Source organism: Bombina bombina, chromosome 8 (genome assembly GCF_027579735.1).
Source record: "Bombina bombina isolate aBomBom1 chromosome 8, aBomBom1.pri, whole genome shotgun sequence".
In the NCBI taxonomy this organism is placed as follows: domain Eukaryota; kingdom Metazoa; phylum Chordata; class Amphibia; order Anura; family Bombinatoridae; genus Bombina; species Bombina bombina.
The window spans coordinates 28,160,096-28,182,072 of record NC_069506.1 but is presented as its reverse complement, the minus strand read 5'-3'; the positions used below and the strand labels follow the sequence as shown (position 1 = coordinate 28,182,072).

The 21,977-nt window shown below is 39.4% G+C and overlaps 1 protein-coding gene across 2 annotated transcripts in view; it reads right to left on the bottom strand.

Moving 5' to 3' along the window:
• Positions 1-4,476: 4,476 nt before the first annotated feature.
• The window catches only part of SH2D5 (SH2 domain containing 5), a 61,068-nt gene continuing 43,567 nt past the window's right edge, over positions 4,477-21,977 (bottom strand). For both annotated transcript variants that reach the window (XM_053690239.1, XM_053690240.1), the window contains 4 exons: positions 21,186-21,363; positions 15,246-15,333; positions 13,745-13,904; positions 4,477-5,893 (listed from right to left, as the gene is read on the bottom strand). In XM_053690239.1, the coding sequence (XP_053546214.1) occupies positions 5,669-5,893; positions 13,745-13,904; positions 15,246-15,333; positions 21,186-21,363 (651 nt within the window). In that variant the 3' untranslated portion in view covers positions 4,477-5,668. The remainder of the gene's footprint in view (positions 5,894-13,744; positions 13,905-15,245; positions 15,334-21,185; positions 21,364-21,977) is intronic.

Sequence of the window (21,977 nt, the reverse complement as noted above, 5' to 3'; positions counted from 1 at the left end):
GATAAGAAATTAGAGGGTTACCTTAAGAAGATGTTTGTTCAACAAGGTTTTATCTTACAGCCCCTTGCATGCATTGCGCCTGTCACTGCTGCGGCGGCATTCTGGTTTGAGTCTCTGGAAGAGGCCATTCGCACTGCTCCATTGGATGAAATTATGAACAAGCTTAAAGCACTTAAGCTAGATAACGCATTTGTTTCTGATGCCGTTGTACATTTAACCAAACTTACGGCTAAGAACTCCGGATTCGCCATCCAAGCGCGCAGAGCGCTATGGCTTAAATCCTGGTCAGCTGACGTGACTTCTAAATCAAAATTGCTTAATATTCCTTTCAAAGGGCAGACCTTATTCGGGCCCGGCTTGAAAGAAATTATAGCTCACATTACGGGAGGTAAGGGCCATGCTCTACCTCAGGACAGGGCCAAATCAAAGGCCAAACAGTCTAATTTTCGTGCCTTTCGTAACTTCAAGGCAGGAGCAGCATCAACTTCCTCCGCTCCAAAACAGGAAGGAGCTGTTGCTCGTTACAGGCAGGGCTGGAAAGTTAACCAGTCCTGGAACAAGGGCAAGCAGGCCAAGAAACCTGCTGCTGCCCCTAAGACAGCATTAAGAGCGGGCCCCCTATCCGGAAACGGATCTAGTGGGGGGCAGACTTTCTCTCTTCGCCCAGGCTTGGGCAAGAGATGTCCAGGATCCCTGGGCGTTGGAGATAATATCTCAGGGATATCTACTGGACTTCAAAACTTCTCCTCCACGAGGGAGATTTCATCTTTCAAGGTTATCAGCAAACCAAATAAAGAAAGAGGCGTTTCTACGCTGTGTACAAGACCTCTTACTAATGGGGGTGATCCACCCAGTTCCGCGGACGGAACACGGGCAAGGATTCTATTCAAATCTATTTGTGGTTCCCAAGAAAGAGGGAACCTTCAGACCAATCTTGGACTTAAAAATCCTAAACAAATTCCTAAGAGTTCCATCATTCAAAATGGAAACTATTCGTACCATCCTTCCCATGATCCAAGAGGGTCAATACATGACCACAGTGGACTTAAAGGATGCCTACCTTCACATACCGATTCACAAGGATCATTATCGGTACCTAAGATTTGCTTTCCTAGACAGGCATTACCAGTTTGTAGCTCTTCCCTGGGCTCACTTCTGGCGGTACTAAGACCGCGAGGCATAGCAGTGACTCCGTACCTAGACGACATTCTGATACAAGCGTCAAGTTTTCAAACTGCCAAGTCTCATACAGAGATAGTTCTGGCATTTCTGAGGTCGCATGGGTGGAAGGTGAACGTGGAAAAGAGTTCTCTATTACCACTTACAAGGGTTCCCTTTCTAGGGACTCTTATAGATTCTGTAGAGATGAAAATTTACCTGACAGAGGCCAGGTTATCAAAGCTTCTAAATGCTTGCCGTGTCCTTCATTCCATTTCACACCCGTCAGTAGCTCAGTGCATGGAAGTAATCGGCTTAATGGTAGCGGCAATGGACATAGTACCATTTGCGCGCCTGCATCTCAGACCGCTGCAATTGTGCATGCTAAGTCAGTGGAACGGGGATTACTCAGATTTGTCCCCCCTACTAAATCTGGATCAAGAGACCAGAGATTCTCTTCTATGGTGGCTTTCTCGGCCACATCTGTCCAAGGGGATGACCTTTCGCAGGTCAGATTGGACGATTGTAACAACAGACGCCAGCCTTCTAGGCTGGGGCGCTGTCTGGAACTCCCTGAAGGCTCAGGGACTATGGACTCAGGAGGAGAAACTCCTCCCAATAAATATTCTGGAATTAAGAGCAATATTCAATGCTCTCCTAGCTTGGCCTCAGTTAGCAACTCTGAGGTTCATCAGATTTCAGTCGGACAACATCACGACTGTGGCTTACATCAACCATCAAGGGGGAACCAGAAGTTCCCTAGCGATGTTGGAAGTCTCAAAGATAATTCGCTGGGCAGAGTCTCACTCTTGCCACCTGTCAGCGATTTACATCCCAGGCGTGGAGAACTGGGAGGCGGATTTTCTAAGTCGCCAGACTTTTCATCCGGGGGAGTGGGAACTTCATCCGGAGGTCTTTGCTCAACTGATTCATCGTTGGGGCAAACCAGATCTGGATCTCATGGCGTCTCGCCAGAACGCCAAGCTTCCTTGTTACGGATCCAGGTCCAGGGACCCGGGAGCGGTGCTGATAGATGCTCTGACAGCCCCTTGGGTCTTCAACATGGCTTATGTGTTTCCACCATTTCCGATGCTTCCTCGTTTGATTGCCAAGATCAAACAGGAGAGAGCTTCGGTGATTCTGATAGCGCCTGCGTGGCCACGCAGGACCTGGTATGCAGACCTAGTGGACATGTCGTCCTGTCCACCGTGGTCTCTGCCTCTGAGACAGGACCTTCTAATTCAGGGTCCTTTCAACCATCCAAATCTAATTTCTCTGAGGCTGACTGCATGGAGATTGAACGCTTGATTTTATCAAAGCGTGGCTTCTCGGAGTCGGTTATTGATACCTTAATACAGGCTAGGAAGCCTGTTACCAGAAAAATTTACCATAAGATATGGCGTAAATATTTATATTGGTGCGAATCCAAGAGTTACTCATGGAGTAAGGTTAGGATTCCTAGGATATTGTCCTTTCTACAAGACGGTTTAGAAAAGGGCTTATCTGCTAGTTCGTTAAAGGGACAGATTTCTGCTCTTTCTATTCTTCTACACAAACGTCTGGCTGAAGTTCCAGACGTTCAGGCTTTTTGTCAGGCTTTAGCTAGGATTAAACCTGTGTTTAAGACCGTTGCTCCGCCGTGGAGCTTAAACTTAGTTCTTAACGTTCTTCAAGGCGTTCCATTTGAACCCCTTCATTCCATTGATATCAAGCTGTTATCCTGGAAGGTTCTGTTTTTGATGGCTATTTCCTCGGCTCGAAGAGTCTCTGAGTTATCTGCCTTACATTGTGATTCTCCTTATCTGATTTTTCATTCAGACAAGGTAGTTCTGCGTACTAAACCTGGGTTCTTACCTAAGGTAGTTACTAACAGGAATATCAATCAAGAGATTGTTGTTCCATCACTGTGTCCTAACCCTTCTTCAAAGAAGGAACGACTTTTGCATAATCTGGACGTAGTCCATGCCCTGAAGTTCTATTTGCAGGCAACTAAAGATTTTCGTCAAACTTCTTCCCTGTTTGTCGTTTACTCTGGACAGAGAAGAGTTCAAAAGGCTTCGGCTACCTCTCTCTCTTTTTGGCTTCGTAGCATAATACGTTTAGCCTATGAGACTGCTGGACAGCAGCCTCCTGAAAGGATTACAGCTCATTCTACTAGAGCTGTGGCTTCCACCTGGGCCTTTAAAAATGAGGCCTCTGTTGAACAGATTTGCAAGGCTGCAACTTGGTCTTCACTTCACACTTTTTCAAAATTTTACAAATTTGACACTTTTGCTTCTTCGGAGGCTGTTTTTGGGAGAAAGGTACTTCAGGCAGTGGTTCCTTCTGTTTAATGTTCCTGCCTTGTCCCTCCCTTCATCCGTGTACTTTAGCTTTGGTATTGGTATTCCATAAGTAATGGATGACCCGTGGACTGACTACACTTAACAAGAGAAAACATAATTTATGCTTACCTGATAAATTTATTTCTCTTGTAGTGTAGTCAGTCCACGGCCTGCCCTGTTTTTACGGCAGATCTAAATTTTAATTAAACTCCAGTCACCACTGCACCCTATGGTTTCTCCTTTCTCGTCTGGTTTTGGTCGAATGACTGAATATGACATGTGAGGGGAGGAGCTATATAGCAGCTCTGCTTGGGTGATCCTCTTGCAGCTTCCTGTTAGGAAGAGATATATTTCATAAGTAATGGATGACCCGTGGACTGACTACACTACAAGAGAAATAAATTTATCAGGTAAGCATAAATTATGTTTTAAAGTCACCATCAAATAATTCCAATAATCTCAAAAGACTATCGCCTAGATTTAGAGTTTTGTCGGTAAAGACCCGCGATGCTAACGCTGCTTTTTTTCCCAGCGCACCCTTAAGACAACGCTGGAATTTAGAGTTGTCTGAATGGCTGCTCTACCGCTCACTTCTTCCAAGACTCGTAATACCAGCGTTAGGCAAATCCCATTAAAAAGATAGGATACGCAATTGACGTAAGGGGATCTGCGGTAGCCTCGAGTCGCGGAAAGAAAGTGAGCGGTAGACCCTTTCCTGCCTGACTCTAAATACCAGCGGGCGGTAAAAAGCAGCGTTAGGACCCCTTAACGCTGCTTTTGACGGCTAACGCCAAACTCTAAATCTAGGCGTATGATTCTTAACATGTAAGAAACCAACACAGATATTCTAGTATTCCCATTGTGCATATTATATTTTTATCTCCGATTTACTTTGAAGTTTTTAACACTCAATAGAATAAATGCAATATATAAATATGTTTTAGTCGGCACTATGTACGTTATGGTTTATAAATCCAAGCACATAGAACACAGATTGTAATATATCAAATAAGTATTTATTATGTTACAATAAATAAGACAAACAGTAACCTTTTTCTGAACTAAATATTCATAAAAAAGTATAAATAATTTGCACATAAATATACATTGGTAATCAAAATATCTCTGGAGTTCGCTCATCTTGTATAGAATGCAGAGTGTGTTGGTGAGTAAAGGTTTGCAAAACAGTGGGATTGTGGGTTTTATTTGTGTTGAAGCATGATGGAGTTGGGAATAATTTATGGCAAAGTGTAGAGTTCATGCCTTGGGTGGTGCAAAACCTTTGACCTGCAATACTGGGCTCCATAAAAGTTTGTTGAATTATTTATACACTCAGGCTAAGAGAGGGCATTGTCAAAACTTTACTTTTTTAAATTAATATTCACATGCTGAATAAATCTACTTTTTCTACTTATGCCCGCAATGATTCTTTTACTAAAAAAAAAAAACAACTGCCTTACAAATTCACTATTTTGTACAGAAAACAAATCAAGCCAATAATCTGCTACATAGCTAACTGTTGTTCAGTCATCAGAATACACAAGAGGTTACAGTTTTTAAGCTTATATAATTTAGGGGTCCAGTAATTAATTGCTGAACAAATAATAAAAGAGAATAAGGATACAGCTCACACTACAGGACTCTGAATTTCCCTCTGTCTTTCACCTCATCTTCTCAAATCAACAAACGTTAAAACATTGCTGCATTAGCTTAAAGGGACAGTATACACCAATTTTAATATAACTGCATGTAATAGACTCTACTACAAAGAAGAAGATGTACAGATACTGATATAAAAATCCAGTATAAAACATTTGTAAAACTTAGTTAACGGCTCCAAGTTTAAGCACTGTTGATGAGGCTAGGTTGGGACACCCACTGAAAGGGCTGAGAAAGCAGGAAGAGTAGACCCCCCCCCCCCTTCCCCTGCATATGAAAAGACCCATTACACAACCAGGAGTCTGTATACATCTAAAACTTTGGGGCTTGGTTAGGAGTCTTCTAATCAGCACAATGTTATTTAAATATAAGCAAAACTATACATTTTTACAAAAACACTCCCAGATGGTATATATACATGGATCATCTACAAAACATTTATGCAAATGTCCCATATCGCTGACATCTGTGAGTGACATCCTGCATGAAAGTCTTTTAATGTTGTTCCAGCATTTTGCTTGAGTTACTTAGTCTGCGACATACTCTTCTACATGGAATGCTTCTCCCAAGTTCACATTGCTTTCGTGTTGGCCTGGACAGAAGGCTGGTTCACTTTTACTGTTGGTGCTGGGTTCCAGCTCCTCGTAGCAAGGATTAACGCGACCATGAGCCAATTGGTAAAACGGGCAACTTTCGGCATTAGTGTGGTGCTCCACCAAGGAAGCCAAGCTGGCAAATTCTTCTGGAAGGTGCTGAGGGAGAACATAAACAATACAATGAATATATTACTATATATTAAAAAAATAATGCATGCAGCTATTAAGACTGACTATGTAATCATGACATACTATGTGGATTTATTCTCCAGATAACACTATGAATAACCCATTGTTGCATGGTGACTGCGTCAGTATGATGAAGCTATTGGTGACCAGGTTTTTTCTGAGACAGGTTACTATATAATGTATATATTAGATATATAGATGTGTGTGTGTGTATATATATACACATACATATACATATATACACACACACATACACACATGGGCTTCTCTCTGTGTGTATTATGTCCCCCTAAGGGAAAAAGGGGCAACCAGATGTGGACTCTTTGCTCAGTGTGCTTAGAGGAATATGGCTGCACCTCACTGACGAGGAGCAATAAAGGCTGAAATGATCGTCCAGATTGCCGTGTTAAGAGAGGAATTGTCTGGTATTTCGGGGCTGGACTGATCTCATTAGTCAGGATCAGACTGAGTAACGATAAGGGAAGGAAGCGCTAAATAACTTAAAAGGCTAAAAATCAATTTAATTATACACATATAAAAGTAAAAATACAAAAAATATAAATGTGTGTGTGTATATATATATATATAGTATAAACATAAGCACCATTAGAGAGAATAGAGGAAATCTCCCAGCAGACATCTGTTCTAACAGGAAGGGGCGGAGCCTATAAGGTTTGGCGCCAAAAAAACAGTCAGGATATCACTATAAAAGCTCCCAGTGCACTGTATACAGTATAGTCTTGAAAAAGGCCTATGATAAGGCCGAAACGCGTTGACATACTGGTGAGCTATATTTTAATAATAGATAAGTGTACAAACTTTATTGCACCATTGTATTCTTCTTCTATTTTCAGGTTCAGGAGTTTTTTTCATAATTTTTTCCATAATTATTGTCATTTTCATGTTTTTAAAACCATCATTTTTATGTGTTTTTTAATCTGCAATCTTACACCCACCTAGAGCACCATCACTGGTCATCACCCATATAATTTTTCACGTTGGACATTGAAATTTTGTGCTTTGTCACTTTCTTTCTTTTGTTTACATTTTTTGATTTTGCTCCACCATTTTTTCTTGAATCACACTATTTTGGATTACAGGACTTCTGTTTTGGATCACCTTTTTTAGGACACTCATTGTACCCACTATGGATTGTTAAGGATGTATTTATAAGGATTTGGACATCTATTAATTTTCCTTATTCACTTTTTTACATAAGTTTTGTTAGACTATTGATTTGTGATTGATTGTAAGCTATTGTTTTTTATTATTATGTTATTTTGGACTCAATGCTAATTCACATACTTACTATTTGTTCCACACAATCAGCATTTGTTTATCTTGTTATATACAATTAGGATTGATCTTATCTAGTTGTTGGTATATTTATAATCACCCATCACCTGTGCCAATCCACTTGACTTTAGCATGGATCCATGTAGGTTTTAAAGGTATACCTCTTTTATGCAATATTTTTATGACATAGCCACAATTGTATTTTTGTGCCATTTGTATTTTTATGACATTTATATTTTTTGTATTTTTACTTTTATATGTGTATAATTAAATAGATTTTTATATCTAGATTTTTAGCCTTTTAAGCTATTTAGTGCTCCCTTCCCTTATCGTTACTTTGTATTTCTTGAAGTCTTCTAGGGGACTTTCTGGTAGCCTCTAGCGCTTGGTTCACAGCAACACGTACATCAGGATCAGACTGATATACTACAGGAAAGTTCTACTCTGTGAAAAGCATTATTAGGCTAAAAAGAAGCTGCACCCAAGTGGTAAATCGCCATAGAACATGTGTGTGTGTATATATATATATATATATATATATATATATCTCAAAGTGACACAGCATGATATGGTATTTCAGGTCTGTTCTTCACATCATACTATGTGATCAGTAAAACTACACCATGAAATAACATTAATTCCTGTGTGATAACCCACACTTTGAAATCTGCATTATTTATCATATCTAATACCATATATTTAAAGGGCTATTATAGGGCAAAACATTTTTAGAGCTAGAGACTATTAAACACATTGTTATAAGCTTGGATTTACCATAACTTTAACTAATGCTAGGATTTACCATCACTAAAAATAAACATTAGGTTCAGTCATCATTTACTGAAAAAACAAAATGTGCTAATCTCACCCTATCTGTGCCTAAAGTATATCACTAACTCAGCGCCTCTGTCCGCCCACGGCAAAAGAGCTCTTCTTAAATGAGGCGACGTCTCCACCTCTAGACCAACTGACTGTGTTCTGTATCCATACACGGCTATGGGTTTAGAGGTGGAAACGTCACCTCATTGGAGAAGAGCGCTCTGCCGTGGGCGGCCGGAGGCGCTGAGTTAGTGATATAGTTTCAGCACATATAGGGCGAGATTAACACATCTTTTTTAGTAAATGATGACTGAAGCTAATGTTTATTTTTAGTGGTGGTAAATCCTAGTGTTTGTTATACGCTTGGATTTACCATCACTTAAAAGTACTTAGCCGTGAAGAATTGCTGGTGAACCAATTAGGAGCAGCAATTGTGCAGTCATTAGCTCTCTGGCTGTGTCTGCTTGGAACCAGCAGTTCTCTGTGGCTTCTGAGCTGTATTCTAACTATGTGTTTAACCCACTGCAGGAGTTATAAAACACACATACTTAAAGGGACATTATACCCAAATGTTGAAGCACTTAAAACTGATGCAGCATAGCTGTAAAAAGCTGACTAGAAAATATCACCTGAACATCTCTATGTAAAAAAGAAAGATATTTTACCTCAAAATATCCTAAGTATTCACACCCCATTGTAAAGGACTTTAAATCAGCCAATCAGTATGCCTGTCCCAGGACTTGCAAGGGAGCGTGCCTTATGCACACTCATGTTATTTCCCTATTCAGTTTAAGGAAGTTTACTATGAAATCTCATGAGATCACAGTAAAAGAGTTCATGACCTCAGCACTGCTGATGCTGATTGGCTGCTGTTCATTTCTTCCTTCTTTTTTTTTTACCTGCAGCTGGGCAGTAACTGAAGTATAACTTTTTACACAGCACTTACTCTGGTGAGCTGTGGAAATTGTGAGGTAAAATATCTTCTTTTTTTACATAGAGATCCTCAGGTGATATTTTCTTGTCAGCTTTTTACAGTTATGCTGTATCAGTTTCAAGCGATTTAGCATATGAGTAATATGTCCCTTTTAATGGTCGCTAGTGCTCTAATGAATTAAATCCTTTACTTTTCCACTATATGACATGATATTAATTTCTTTTTTTCTCCTGTCTGTAAACAAATTGATCTCACTAAATGTTAATAAGTAACATCTCTGGGAAAGGTTCATTATCAGACTATAAAGTACTTGAAGCATTGACAAGGACTGTGAGCTAAAAAAGGACCATTGTATGGATACATTTTCTTTCATGCATAATGATAAGCAACATGACAAGTTAAAGGGACAGAAAACCCAATTTGATTTGTTCTCTTGATATCCTTTGTTTTAAATTATACCTGGGTAGGCTTGGAAGCAGCAAAGCAGTACTGGGAGCTAACTGCTGATTGGTGGCTACACATAACTGAACTCATCAAACGAGTCAATCAGAAAGAGATTATATGTGCAGTCACCAATTAGCAGCTAGATCTTAGTAGTGCAATGCTGCTTCTGAATCTACCCATATATGCTTTTCAACAAAGGATACAAAGAGAATAAAGCACCTTTTTTTTTTTGAAGTACCAAAACAATAATTGTATTATATTCTAATAAAATAATGCCTGAACATTTTAAATTATACAAACAATACATTTTTTTTAAAACATACTTGTAATATCGGCCGCAACCTCATTGTGAGTCAACATCAGAAAGATTGTGATCGAGGCCACATTTTGTACATAAATGACAGGCTTTTTTCTTACAGGCTTGCATAGGTTTGTCTATTGCATTGCTATTATGTGCTGTCATCAATAAGGTCTGCATATACATTTTAGATCTCTTCGGGAAGTTACTTATGTACAAAATTTGTTGCCGATAAACATTGTCAATAGTTTTAGCCACTGTATTGGGTATATTCAGACCCCTGCTGATACAGTGCAAGGAAATTAAACAAATACTGCTGCTCTGAACATTATAAATGTGCAGGGTTAATTTGATTAAAATATACTGAAGTGGTTTTAAATATTATGCCAGAACTGGTCATCACATCTCATATATAAAGCTCTACATCAATTTTTTAAGTCTTTTTTTTTTTGTGCAAAAAAATAGATTTTTTAATTTAATTTTTACTTTAGACTTGCAATATGCGTTTAGTCTATAAGTCAGGAAGCTGTAGTTCCGGTAGGTTTAGTGGGTATGCTGAGTGTTTAGTCTGTAAGTTAGGAAGCTATAGTTCCGGTAGGTTTAGTGGGTATGCTGAGTGTTTAGTCTATAAGTCAGGAAGCTGTAGTTCCGGTAGGTTTAGTGGGTATGCTGAGTGTTTAGTCTGTAAGTTAGGAAGCTGTAGTTCCGGTAGGTTTAGTGGGTATGCTGAGTGTTTAGTCTGTAAGTCAGGAAGCTGTAGTTCCGGTAGGTTTAGTGGGTATGCTGAGTGTTTAGTCTGTAAGTCAGGAAGCTGTAGTTCCGGTAGGTTTAGTGGGTATGCTGAGTGTTTAGTCTGTAAGTTAGGAAGCTGTAGTTCCGGTAGGTTTAGTGGGTATGCTGAGTGTTTAGTCTGTAAGTCAGGAAGCTGTAGTTCCGGTAGGTTTAGTGGGTATGCTGAGTGTTTAGTCTGTAAGTTAGGAAGCTGTAGTTCCGTTAGGTTTAGTGGGTATCCTGAGTGTTTAGTCTGTAAGTCACAAAGCTGTAGTTCCGGTAGGTTTAGTGGGTATGCTGAGTGTTTAGTCTGTAAGTCAGGAAGCTGTAGTTCCGGTAGGTTTAGTGGGTATGCTGAGTGTTTAGTCTGTAAGTCAGGAAGCTGTAGTTCCGGTAGGTTTAGTGGGTATGCTGAGTGTTTAGTCTAAGTCACAAAGCTGTAGTTCCGGTAGGTTTAGTGGGTATGCTGAGTGTTTAGTCTGTAAGTCAGGAAGCTGTAGTTCCGGTAGGTTTAGTGGGTATGCTGAGTGTTTAGTCTGTAAGTTAGGAAGCTATAGTTCCGTTAGGTTTAGTGGGTATGCTGAGTGTTTAGTCTAAGTCACAAAGCTGTAGTTCCGGTAGGTTTAGTGGGTATGCTGAGTGTTTAGTCTGTAAGTCAGGAAGCTGTAGTTCCGGTAGGTTTAGTGGGTATGCTGAGTGTTTAGTCTGTAAGTCAGGAAGCTGTAGTTCCGTTAGGTTTAGTGAGTATGCTGAGTGTTTAGTCTGTAAGTCAGGAAGCTGTAGTTCCGGTAGGTTTAGTGGGTATGCTGAGAATGAAGCACATTTGATAATAAAAGTATTAAAATAAATATATAGTAAATTGGAAAGTCAGGAAGCTGTAGTTCCGGTAGGTTTAGTGGGTATGCTGAGTGTTTAGTCTGTAAGTCAGGAAGCTGTAGTTCTGGTAGGTTTAGTGGGTATGCTGAGTGTTTAGTCTGTAAGTCAGGAAGCTGTAGTTCCGGTAGGTTTAGTGGGTATGCTGAGTGTTTAGTCTGTAAGTCAGGAAGCTGTAGTTCTGGTAGGTTTAGTGGGTATGCTGAGTGTTTAGTCTGTAAGTCAGGAAGCTGTAGTTCTGGTAGGTTTAGTGGGTATGCTGAGTGTTTAGTCTGTAAGTCAGGAAGCTGTAGTTCCGGTAGGTTTAGTGGGTATGCTGAGTGTTTAGTCTGTAAGTCAGGAAGCTGTAGTTCCTGTAGGTTTAGTGGGTATGCTGAGTGTTTAGTCTGTAAGTCAGGAAGCTGTAGTTCCGGTAGGTTTAGTGGGTATGCTGAGTGTTTAGTCTGTAAGTTAGGAAGCTGTAGTTCCGTTAGGTTTAGTGGGTATGCTGAGTGTTTAGTCTGTAAGTCACAAAGCTGTAGTTCCGGTAGGTTTAGTGGGTATGCTGAGTGTTTAGTCTGTAAGTCAGGAAGCTGTAGTTCCGGTAGGTTTAGTGGGTATGCTGAGTGTTTAGTCTGTAAGTCAGGAAGCTGTAGTTCCGGTAGGTTTAGTGGGTATGCTGAGTGTTTAGTCTAAGTCACAAAGCTGTAGTTCCGGTAGGTTTAGTGGGTATGCTGAGTGTTTAGTCTGTAAGTCAGGAAGCTGTAGTTCCGGTAGGTTTAGTGGGTATGCTGAGTGTTTAGTCTGTAAGTCAGGAAGCTGTAGTTCCGTTAGGTTTAGTGAGTATGCTGAGTGTTTAGTCTGTAAGTCAGGAAGCTGTAGTTCCGGTAGGTTTAGTGGGTATGCTGAGAATGAAGCACATTTGATAATAAAAGTATTAAAATAAATATATAGTAAATTGGAAAGTCAGGAAGCTGTAGTTCCGGTAGGTTTAGTGGGTATGCTGAGTGTTTAGTCTGTAAGTCAGGAAGCTGTAGTTCTGGTAGGTTTAGTGGGTATGCTGAGTGTTTAGTCTGTAAGTCAGGAAGCTGTAGTTCCGGTAGGTTTAGTGGGTATGCTGAGTGTTTAGTCTGTAAGTCAGGAAGCTGTAGTTCTGGTAGGTTTAGTGGGTATGCTGAGTGTTTAGTCTGTAAGTCAGGAAGCTGTAGTTCTGGTAGGTTTAGTGGGTATGCTGAGTGTTTAGTCTGTAAGTCAGGAAGCTGTAGTTCCGGTAGGTTTAGTGTGTATGCTGAGTGCTTAGTCTGTAAGTCAGGAAGCTGTAGTTCCGGTAGGTTTAGTGGGTATGCTGAGTGTTTAGTCTGTAAGTCATAAAGCTGTAGTTCCGGTAGGTTTAGTGGGTATGCTGAGTGTTTAGTCTAAGTCAGGAAGCTGTAGTTCCGGTAGGTTTAGTGGGTATGCTGAGTGTTTAGTCTGTAAGTCACAAAGCTGTAGTTCCGGTAGGTTTAGTGGGTATGCTGAGAATGAAGCACATTTGATAATAAAAGTATTAAAATAAATATATAGTAAATTAGAAAGTCATTTGAAATTGTATGTTTTATCTCATTGGTTTTCAAACCTGTCCTCAGATCTCCCTAACAGGCCAGATTTTGAGGTTATCTGAACCAGAGCACGGGTGAAACAATCAGCTGAGTAGTAAATATAGTAATTTTACCGGCTCTCACCCAAGGTAATCCTGAAAACCTGGCCTGTTGGGGAGGTCTAAGGACAGAGTTGAGAAACAGTGCTCTTATCTGAATCATGAAAGAAAAAGTTTGAGTTTTATATCCCTTTAAAGGGACATGAAACCTATTTTGTTTTTCTTTTGTGATTCAGATAGAGCATGCAATTTCAAATAACTTTATCATTTACTTCTATTTTCAAAATTGTTTTGTTCTTTTGGTATCCTTTATTGAAAAGCATATCTAGATAGGCTCAGTAGCTGCTGATTAGTGGCTTCACATATATGCCTTATATTATTGGCTCACCCATGTGCATTGCTGTTTCTTCAACAAAGCATACCAAGAGAATAAAACAAATTAAATAATAGAAGTAAACTGGGAAGTTGATTAAAATTGTATGCTCTATCTGAATCCCAAAAGAAAAAACCTGGGTTTCATGTCCCTTTAAGTAAATACACTTTACTATAATATCAATTAAAACTTTCTTTGTGTTGTTGTGCAACTGATACTGCAGTATCCATGTTCACTGGCTGAGAAAGACAGATTCTACAAGTCAGTTGGTGGAGAGAGACAAACCTCCTCCATACTGGGGGAAAATCATAATAATACATTTATTACGTTTATTTTAAATAGAATACAGGAAGAAAAAAAAGGTTTAGTACAGTGTTCCAGTCAAGTACACTTACCTCAAAGCAGTATCTACCCTCCTGAGTTCTGTGGACCTTGTATGGGATGACTCCACACTGTGTTCTCATGAACAAGGTCCACTGACCCTCACAGCCTGCATCTGCACAGAAGAGGAAAGCCCCCACTCTGTCTTCTTTCAGCAATGTGAGTCCAAAATCCCTAGGAAAGGTGGGTATTTAACGTTCTGCACCATATGGACTTGGTATCTGGTCTGATGGAAACTAATTCATCTAAATTCCAATATTAAAGGGACAGTCTACACCAGAATGTTTATTGTTTTAAAAGATAGATAATCCCTTTATTACCCATTCCCCAGTTTTGCATAACCAACAGTTATAATAATATACTTTTAACCTCTGTGATTATCTTGTATCTAAGCCTCTACAAACTGCCCCTTTTTTCAGTTCTTTTGACAGACTTGCAGTCTAGCCAATCAGTGCCTGCTCCCAGATAACTTCTCGTGCACGAGCACAGTGTTATCTATATGAAATACGTGAACTAACACCCTCTAGTGGTGAAAAACTGTTAAAATGCAATCTGAAAAGAGGTGGGCTTCAAGGTCTAAGAAATTAGCATATGAACCTCCTAGGTTAAGCTTTCAACTAAGAATACCAAGAGAACAAAGCAAAATTGGTGATAAAAGTAAATTGGAAAATTGTTTAAAATTACCTTCTCTATCTGAATCATGAAAGTTTATTTTGGCCTAGACTGTCCCTTTAAAGGCAAAATGTTTCTCTTTTGTGATTCAGATAGAGTGTACAATGCTAAACAGCTTTCTAATTTACTTCTCAATTTATTTTCATTCTTTTGGTACCTTTGGTTGAAAAGCAGGGACGTAAGCTTAGGAGCCGGCCCATTTCTGGAGCACTATATGTCAGCAGTTTGGCAAGAATGCAGGAGCACTAGACGGCAGCACAATTTCCTGTCATGTAGTGCACCAGATGCTACCTAGGTATCTCTTCCACACAGAATATCATAGGAGCGAAGCAAATTTGATCATAGAAGTAAATTGAAACTTTTTTTAAAATGTTATGCTCTGTCTGAATCACAAAATAATTTTTTTGGGGTTTAATATCCCTTTAAAACAACATCATAAAGCAGTAGCACTCATCTAAAATATCTTAAAATATCATTTTGTTTAAAGCAACATTTTGGGCAACTGCCTTTTAAAGAACAAGGATGTCATAATTAAAGGGACAATGAACACCTTGTAATCACAAGACATCTCTGTTGTATTGCTATAAAACAGCCTATCAACCAAGTTTAAACATTTTTAATACAAAACGGACATCTTGCTTGCTGCAGTTGTTTTTTCAATAGCCACACGCTACCCAATCACATGTCTTATTAAGAGGAGCCCATCTGGGCTTCAGCTGCAGCCGAAAAGGCTGAGGAATTGCATTTTGAGTTTAATGTCGCTTCAAGTAGAACCTGTGTCACACCACAAGTAAATATATATATATGTTCATTGTTCATAGAAGCAGCGAGAACTGTTCTTACCTTCCGATCCCTGCATAAAACCAAACTGTATTCAACAAAAGTTCCAATCTCTCTGAGAGCTCCACAGCGGCAATGTGAGTCTGAGGGTCTGTAGAGTAAACAAAGGAGCACAAAGGGTTAAAGGGATAGGGAACCCCCAACAAATTCTTACATGATTTGGATAGAACATACAACGTTAAACAACTTTCCAGTTTACTTGTATTATCAAATTTGCTTCATTCCCATGTTATCCTTTGCTGAAGGAACAGCGTTGCACTACTGGCAGCTAGCCGAACCCATTTAGTTAGCCAATCACAAGAGATAAACGTGTGCAGGCACCAATCAGCAGCTAGCCTAGCTCCCACTAGTGTAGGATATGTGCGTATTCTTTTTCCACAAGGGATACCAAGAGAATGAAGCACATTTGAAAATAGAAGTGAATATATAAAAGTGTCTTAAAATGACCGGCTCTATCTGAATCATGCAAGTAGTTTAATTTTGACTTTCCTATCCCTTTAATGTGAGGAGAGGCTGAAAACGAGAACCGCTCCTTTATTATTGCCGTTTTATTTTCCCACCTACTCACTTATATTACATGTGGTTTATTTCCAGCTGAAAGATAAACGCCCTCCCCAAAACCCAGCTCTTCCTAGTGTGAGTGCTGAGTACAAGGGCTAACAATGGGTCATATAAACCATTTGAGTGGGTGTGTACAAGCTGCTGCCCGTCAGCCTGGATCACAGCTAGACTTATCTGGTACATTTTTATAAACTGAGCAAATAAATCATATCTAACCATGTGGTACACACTGTCAGTTGTCTCAATGTGTGTGGTAGCTCTTCAGAAAGAGCAGCAGTTTTAAGTCACTTTCTAATTTACTTCCATAACCAAATTTTGCTCAGTCTTTTTATATTCACACTTTCTGGGGAACAAGATCGTACTGAGCATGTGCACAAGTTCCCTGTGTATATGTATACGAGTCTGTGATTGGCTGATGTCTGTCACATGATGCAGGGGCCGGGAAATGAGAGAGAAAATAAATTTGTCAGAAACAAATCTGTTTATCTGAAATTCAGAGTAGGTGTTAAATCAGTCTTTATTATGCACTTGTTAATTATACAATTCTACTGCATTGAGTGTAATAACCACCCAGATGATGGATATCAAACAGTTAAAACTATTACTACAGCTGCGACATCCAGCTGATCAGAATTATCCGCAATATTAGGTCTTGAAACAAAAAAAAAAACATTTATAAAAACAGCCAACACCACTCATGACACACCTGTCTATCCATGGTGCACTTGTGACTCCACCCATTTTTTTGGAGGACCAGTGAACACATTAGATTTGCATAATCAACAAATGCAAGATAACAAGACAATGCAATAGCACTTAGTCTTAACAATTTTAAAGGTTACGTCTTTTTCCACTCCCCCTGTACCATGTGACAGCCATCAGCCAATCACAAATGCATACACGTACCATGTGACAGCCATCAGCCATTCACAAATGCATACACACTTATTCTTGCACATGCTCAGTAGGAGCTGGTGACTAAAAAAGTTTAAATATAAAAACACTGTGCACATTTTGTTAATAGAAGTAAATTGGAAAGTTGTTTAAAATGGCATGCTCTATCTGAATAATGAAAGTTTAATTTTGATTGAGTGCCCCTTTAAGTCACAGGATTAAATTATACAGGCGCACGTTGTAGTGTGATTCAGGCATTATCAGTTAGTCTGATGAATAAACATAATGTCTGGGACAAACTAATTCCAGTGCATTGTCTGAATCAAACAGGGTACTCACAGTCTTTCTTTTCAGAGGAATAACCCAAGGTTTTATGTAGTCGTTAAAAGGGACATGAAACCAATTTTGTTTCTGTCATGATTCAGATAGAGCCTGTCATTTTAAAAAACATTCTGATTTACTCCTATTGTCTAATTTGTTTTATACTCTTGGTCTTCTTTGTTGAAAAGGGTATGCTCAGGAGCTGCTGATTGGTGGCTTTACATATATGCCTCATGTTATTGGCTCACCCAGTGTATTCAGCTAGCGCCCAGTACAGCATTGCTGCAGCAGCAAAGAATGCCAAGAGAATAAAGCAAATTAGATAAAGAGATGAATTGGAAAATTGCATTCTCTATCTGAATCATGAAAGTAAAAAAAATGTAGGTTTAATGTCCCTTTAAATCCTACTAATTACTCATTACTTTTAAAGGAATAGTTCCTGTAACAGTAGCATGCTTGACAACACCTTTTGTACCAGTCTACAGTCATGCAATATATATTCAGTATCTACTTTCACTAAACAGAAGAAATAATCTTCTTTGTAGAATGCTGCTCACATGATCTGATAATGAGAATGTGATAAAATATTTATACCAAACCATCTATCCCTTCTCCTGCAATGTAAGAATACATGAAAAGGGTTGTAAGAGTTTACAATGGCAAGAAGCCAGCATTTTATCTTATGAAGGAGAGAAATCCCCACGGAGGTCAGGTCTTGTTTACACAGGGGACACACACACCAGCTTTTATGGCAATGGGGACCAAAGTCACGGCTGCCCTTTGTGAAAGAGGGGTACCTGCCCCAGGCACTGTGCTTTTACAGGAGGGTGGGGTGAGGGTATGAGAAGGTGCAATGTTCATCCTATCAGGAGGTATTATATATAGTATTATTCTTTACATATACACACTGAATGTTGGGACAAGGGTGGGGATACAGGGGGGTTGCTGAGCTGCCTCACAAAATATATCTTGCCCAGGACCCCTCAAATGCCAAGGATGGCCTTGACCAAAAGACCAACAGTTACAGCATATAATTGATTCTGCATCAAATCATTTCCATTTAAACATTTGTAACAGGAAGTAGTTTGATACTTCAGAATTCTAGGTTTCTCTGCCCTTAGCATTCTGATGCACCAAGAGCTTTACTGGCCATTTGTATGTTGTTCTGTCCCCACAAAAATCATATATTTATTCCCATGGTTTGAATGGCACTGTTATTACTATGTATGCAGGTTAATTTCTAGTAGTAGTATAAAAACTGCTCAGTTCTGAGGTGTGACAGATTTCATACTAGTGTTTGTTATGTATAATGTCCAGGGTATTTGAGTGCCAAAGCTAATATGTTCAGGGTCCCATAACTACGCTTCCTGTAATTTTCTACTTATTGCAAACCGCTCATTACATTGTTACAGTTAAGTTAATGTTAAAGGGACGCTGAATACAACTACTGAAGCGTTACAGAAGCCAGTCGGTAAAGCTCTGCATCTTTATACTGGATGCGCCCATCTTAGTATACAAGTATCACTGCATCATGTGACCGACGCAGTGCACTTTCCCATAACAGTGACGTTACTGGCTATTTGGCAGCTGTACCTTGCACTTTGAATTAGCTCACACAATAGAAAGCAGAATATGTACATTTTTTTCCGGGTGTTTTTTTTACATAAGAAATATAAAAATGCCCTTAGGAATAATATAGAAAAATGCAGCCTTTGCAAAAAAAAAAAAAAGCTCCCACTCCCATTGTGCATGAAAAACTGCTTCTGTCACCTAGTGTGAGTACCAAAATGGCCTAGTACCATCACAACAACTGGTAAGATACAGTTGTATGCAAAAGTTTATAAATAATTGGATGTTTGGATGAGTATTTTCATTTTGATCTATCAAATAACTGACGGACACAGTAATATTTCAGTAGTGAAATGAGGTTTATTGAATTAACAGAAAATGTGCAATATGCATCAAAATGAAATTAGACAGGTGCATAAATTTGGGCACCCCAACAGAAATATTGCATCAATATTTAGTAGAGCCTCCTTTTGCAGAAATAACAGCCTCTAGACGTTTCCTATAGCCTGTAATGAGTGTCTGGATTCTGGATGAAGGTATTTTGGACCATTCCTCCTTGCAAAACATCTCCAGTTCAGTTAGGTTTGATGGTTGCCGAGCATGGACAGCCTGCTTAAAATCACCCCACAGATTTTCAAAGATATTCAGGCCTGGGGACTGGGATGGCTATTCCAAAACATTGTACTTGTTCCTCTGCATAATTGCCAGAGTAGATTTTGAGCAGTGTTATGGGTTGTTGTCTTGTTGAAATATCCAGCCCCAGCGTAACTTCAACTTTGTGACTGATTCCTCAACATTATTCTCAAGTATCTGCTGATATTGAGTGGAATCAATGCAACCCTCAACTTTAACATGATTCCCAGTACCAGCACTGGCCACACAGCCCCACAGCATGATGGAACATCCACCAAATTTTACTGTGGGTAGCAAGTGTTTATCTTGGAATGCTGTGTTCTTTTGCCGCCATGCATAACGCCCCTTGTTATGACCAAATAACTCAATCTTTATTTCATTAGTCCACAGCACCTTCTTCCAAAATGAAGCTGGCTTGTCCAAATGTGAGTTTGCATACCTTAAGCGACTCGTGACTTATTCCGCATCACTCTCCCATACAGCTTCTCCATGTGCAAAGTGCCCTGAATTGTTGGCGATGCACAGTGACACCATCTGCAGCAAGATGATGATGTCGGTCTTTGGAGGTGGTCTGTGGGCTGTTTTTGACCATTCTCACCATCCTTTGCCTCTCCAATATTTTACTTGGCCTGCCACTTCTGGCCTTAACAAGAACTGTGCCTGTGGTCTTCCATTTCCTCACAGCGGACACTGACAGCTTAAATCTCTGCAATAGCTTTTTGTAGCCTTCCCCTAAACCATAATGTTGAACAATCTTTGTTTTCAGGTAATTTAAAAGTTGTTTTGAGGCCCCCATGTTGCCACTCTTCAGAGGAGAGTCAAAGAGAACAACAACTTGCAATTGGCCACCTTAATTACCTTTTCTCGTGATTGGATGCACCTGTCTATGAAGTTCAATGCTTAATGGGCTTACCAAACCAATTGTGTGTTCCAGTTAATCAGTGCTAGGTAGTTACAGGTATTCAAATCAACAAAATGACAATAGTGCCCATATTTATTTATTTATTTTAATTTAATTTTGATGCATATTGCACATTTTCTGTTAATCCAATAAACCTAATTTCACTACTGAAATATTACTGTTTCCTTCAGTTATTTGATAGATCAAAATGAAATTGCTGATCCAAACACCCAATTATTTATTAATGAAAATCATGGAAATTGTTAGGGGTGCCTAAACTTTTGCATACGACTGTAGATGTGACAAATGGCTACTCACAAGCGTGGAGCACCCAGTGGTGCTAGTAAGGCCGGGTGGTACTTCTCAGTTGCCCAGACTTCTGTAGCGGTTTGCCTATACACAGTTAGCTGGACAACTGAGAAGTACCACCCGGCCTTACTAGCGCCACTGGGTACTCCACGCTTGTGAGTAGCCATTTGTCACATCTATATTACCAGTTGTTGTGATGGTACTAGGCCATTTTGGCGCCTCTGTGTTTTCCTTTTTCAGATCACTTATACTATCAGGATCCTGACCATCTTCCGACAAAGAGCTGCCTTTTCACCAGGATTGTATATGGACTTGTGTATCACTTTGTTTATTTTGGTTAAATATCAGGTTTTTTTTGTTTGGTTTTATATTTCACCTTATAAGCCTGCCCTCTAAAGGAGTTTTGTTTATGTACATCTATTCCTTCTTTTTTTTACCTAGTGTGAGTATACTTAAACTCTAATATGGCGGTAACCAGTGTGAGTAAACAAACTCCAAGATGGTGGCGCACAGTGAGTAAACAAACTCTAAGATGGCGGCATCCAGTGTGAAAATGCAGAACTTCACTAACCAGCACTTGTAAACGGTTAAAGACACAAGAGGAAAAACAATGACATAACTAGTAACCATTCTACTGTAGTTGTACCCAGCAGTTAAATGTCCCTTTAAAAAACTGTAATTGTGTTGGGGGGGGGGGGGTTGCGGTTTAACCACATGAAGAACTTTCAGATGACTGTCCCTTTAAGGACACAAACCTGTTTTATTTGTTTCATCTAAAGCTTTCTGGAGTTGGGCCTCGTAATTGGGACATCGATAGGCTCCGGAACGAAGTACTTTGCTGCGAATGGCCTTTTTACGAACCAGTGTTGGAGAACAGTAGGGATTTCCCAATAGTTGTTTTCTGGGAATGCTTAAATTGTCAGAGTCTTCCATCTGGGGAAAATACAATGTATATTTAGTTAGAGATGTACATTTGTTTAGTTACAGATGCATATTCGTAATGAAAAACGGATATTTGTTTTGTTGTAATGGAACAAATATCCAAACAAATGCGCCAACAAAATTTAAAGAACCACTAAACAAAGAAGAATATCAAAATCAGTAAATGCATAATAAAAAGACAATGCAAAAGCACTTAGTTTGAATTTCTATCGAGTAGTAGATTTCTTTCTTACAAATTTTAAACTTAGTTCTATTTTCTCTCCCACTGCATTATGTAACAGTCATAAGCCAATCACAAAATAGATATACGTATATTCTGTGAATATTGCACATGCTCAGTAGGAGCTGGTGTCTCAGAAAGTGTAAATATAAAAAGATTGTGCAGAATTAGGTAATGGAAGTTAATTGGAAAGTTTAATTTTGACTTGACTGTCCCTTTAAAGAAATGATGAAATTCGTCCGTATTCATTTTTTTTAAAATTACCTTTTGACAGGTTAAATACTTACCTTTAGCGAGCTGGAGACCCACGCTAACCTGCTTCTCCTCTTCACTGAGCCCCAGCTACGCTGAGGAGGCTTAGTGTGGTGGCTCCCAGCGCCTGCAA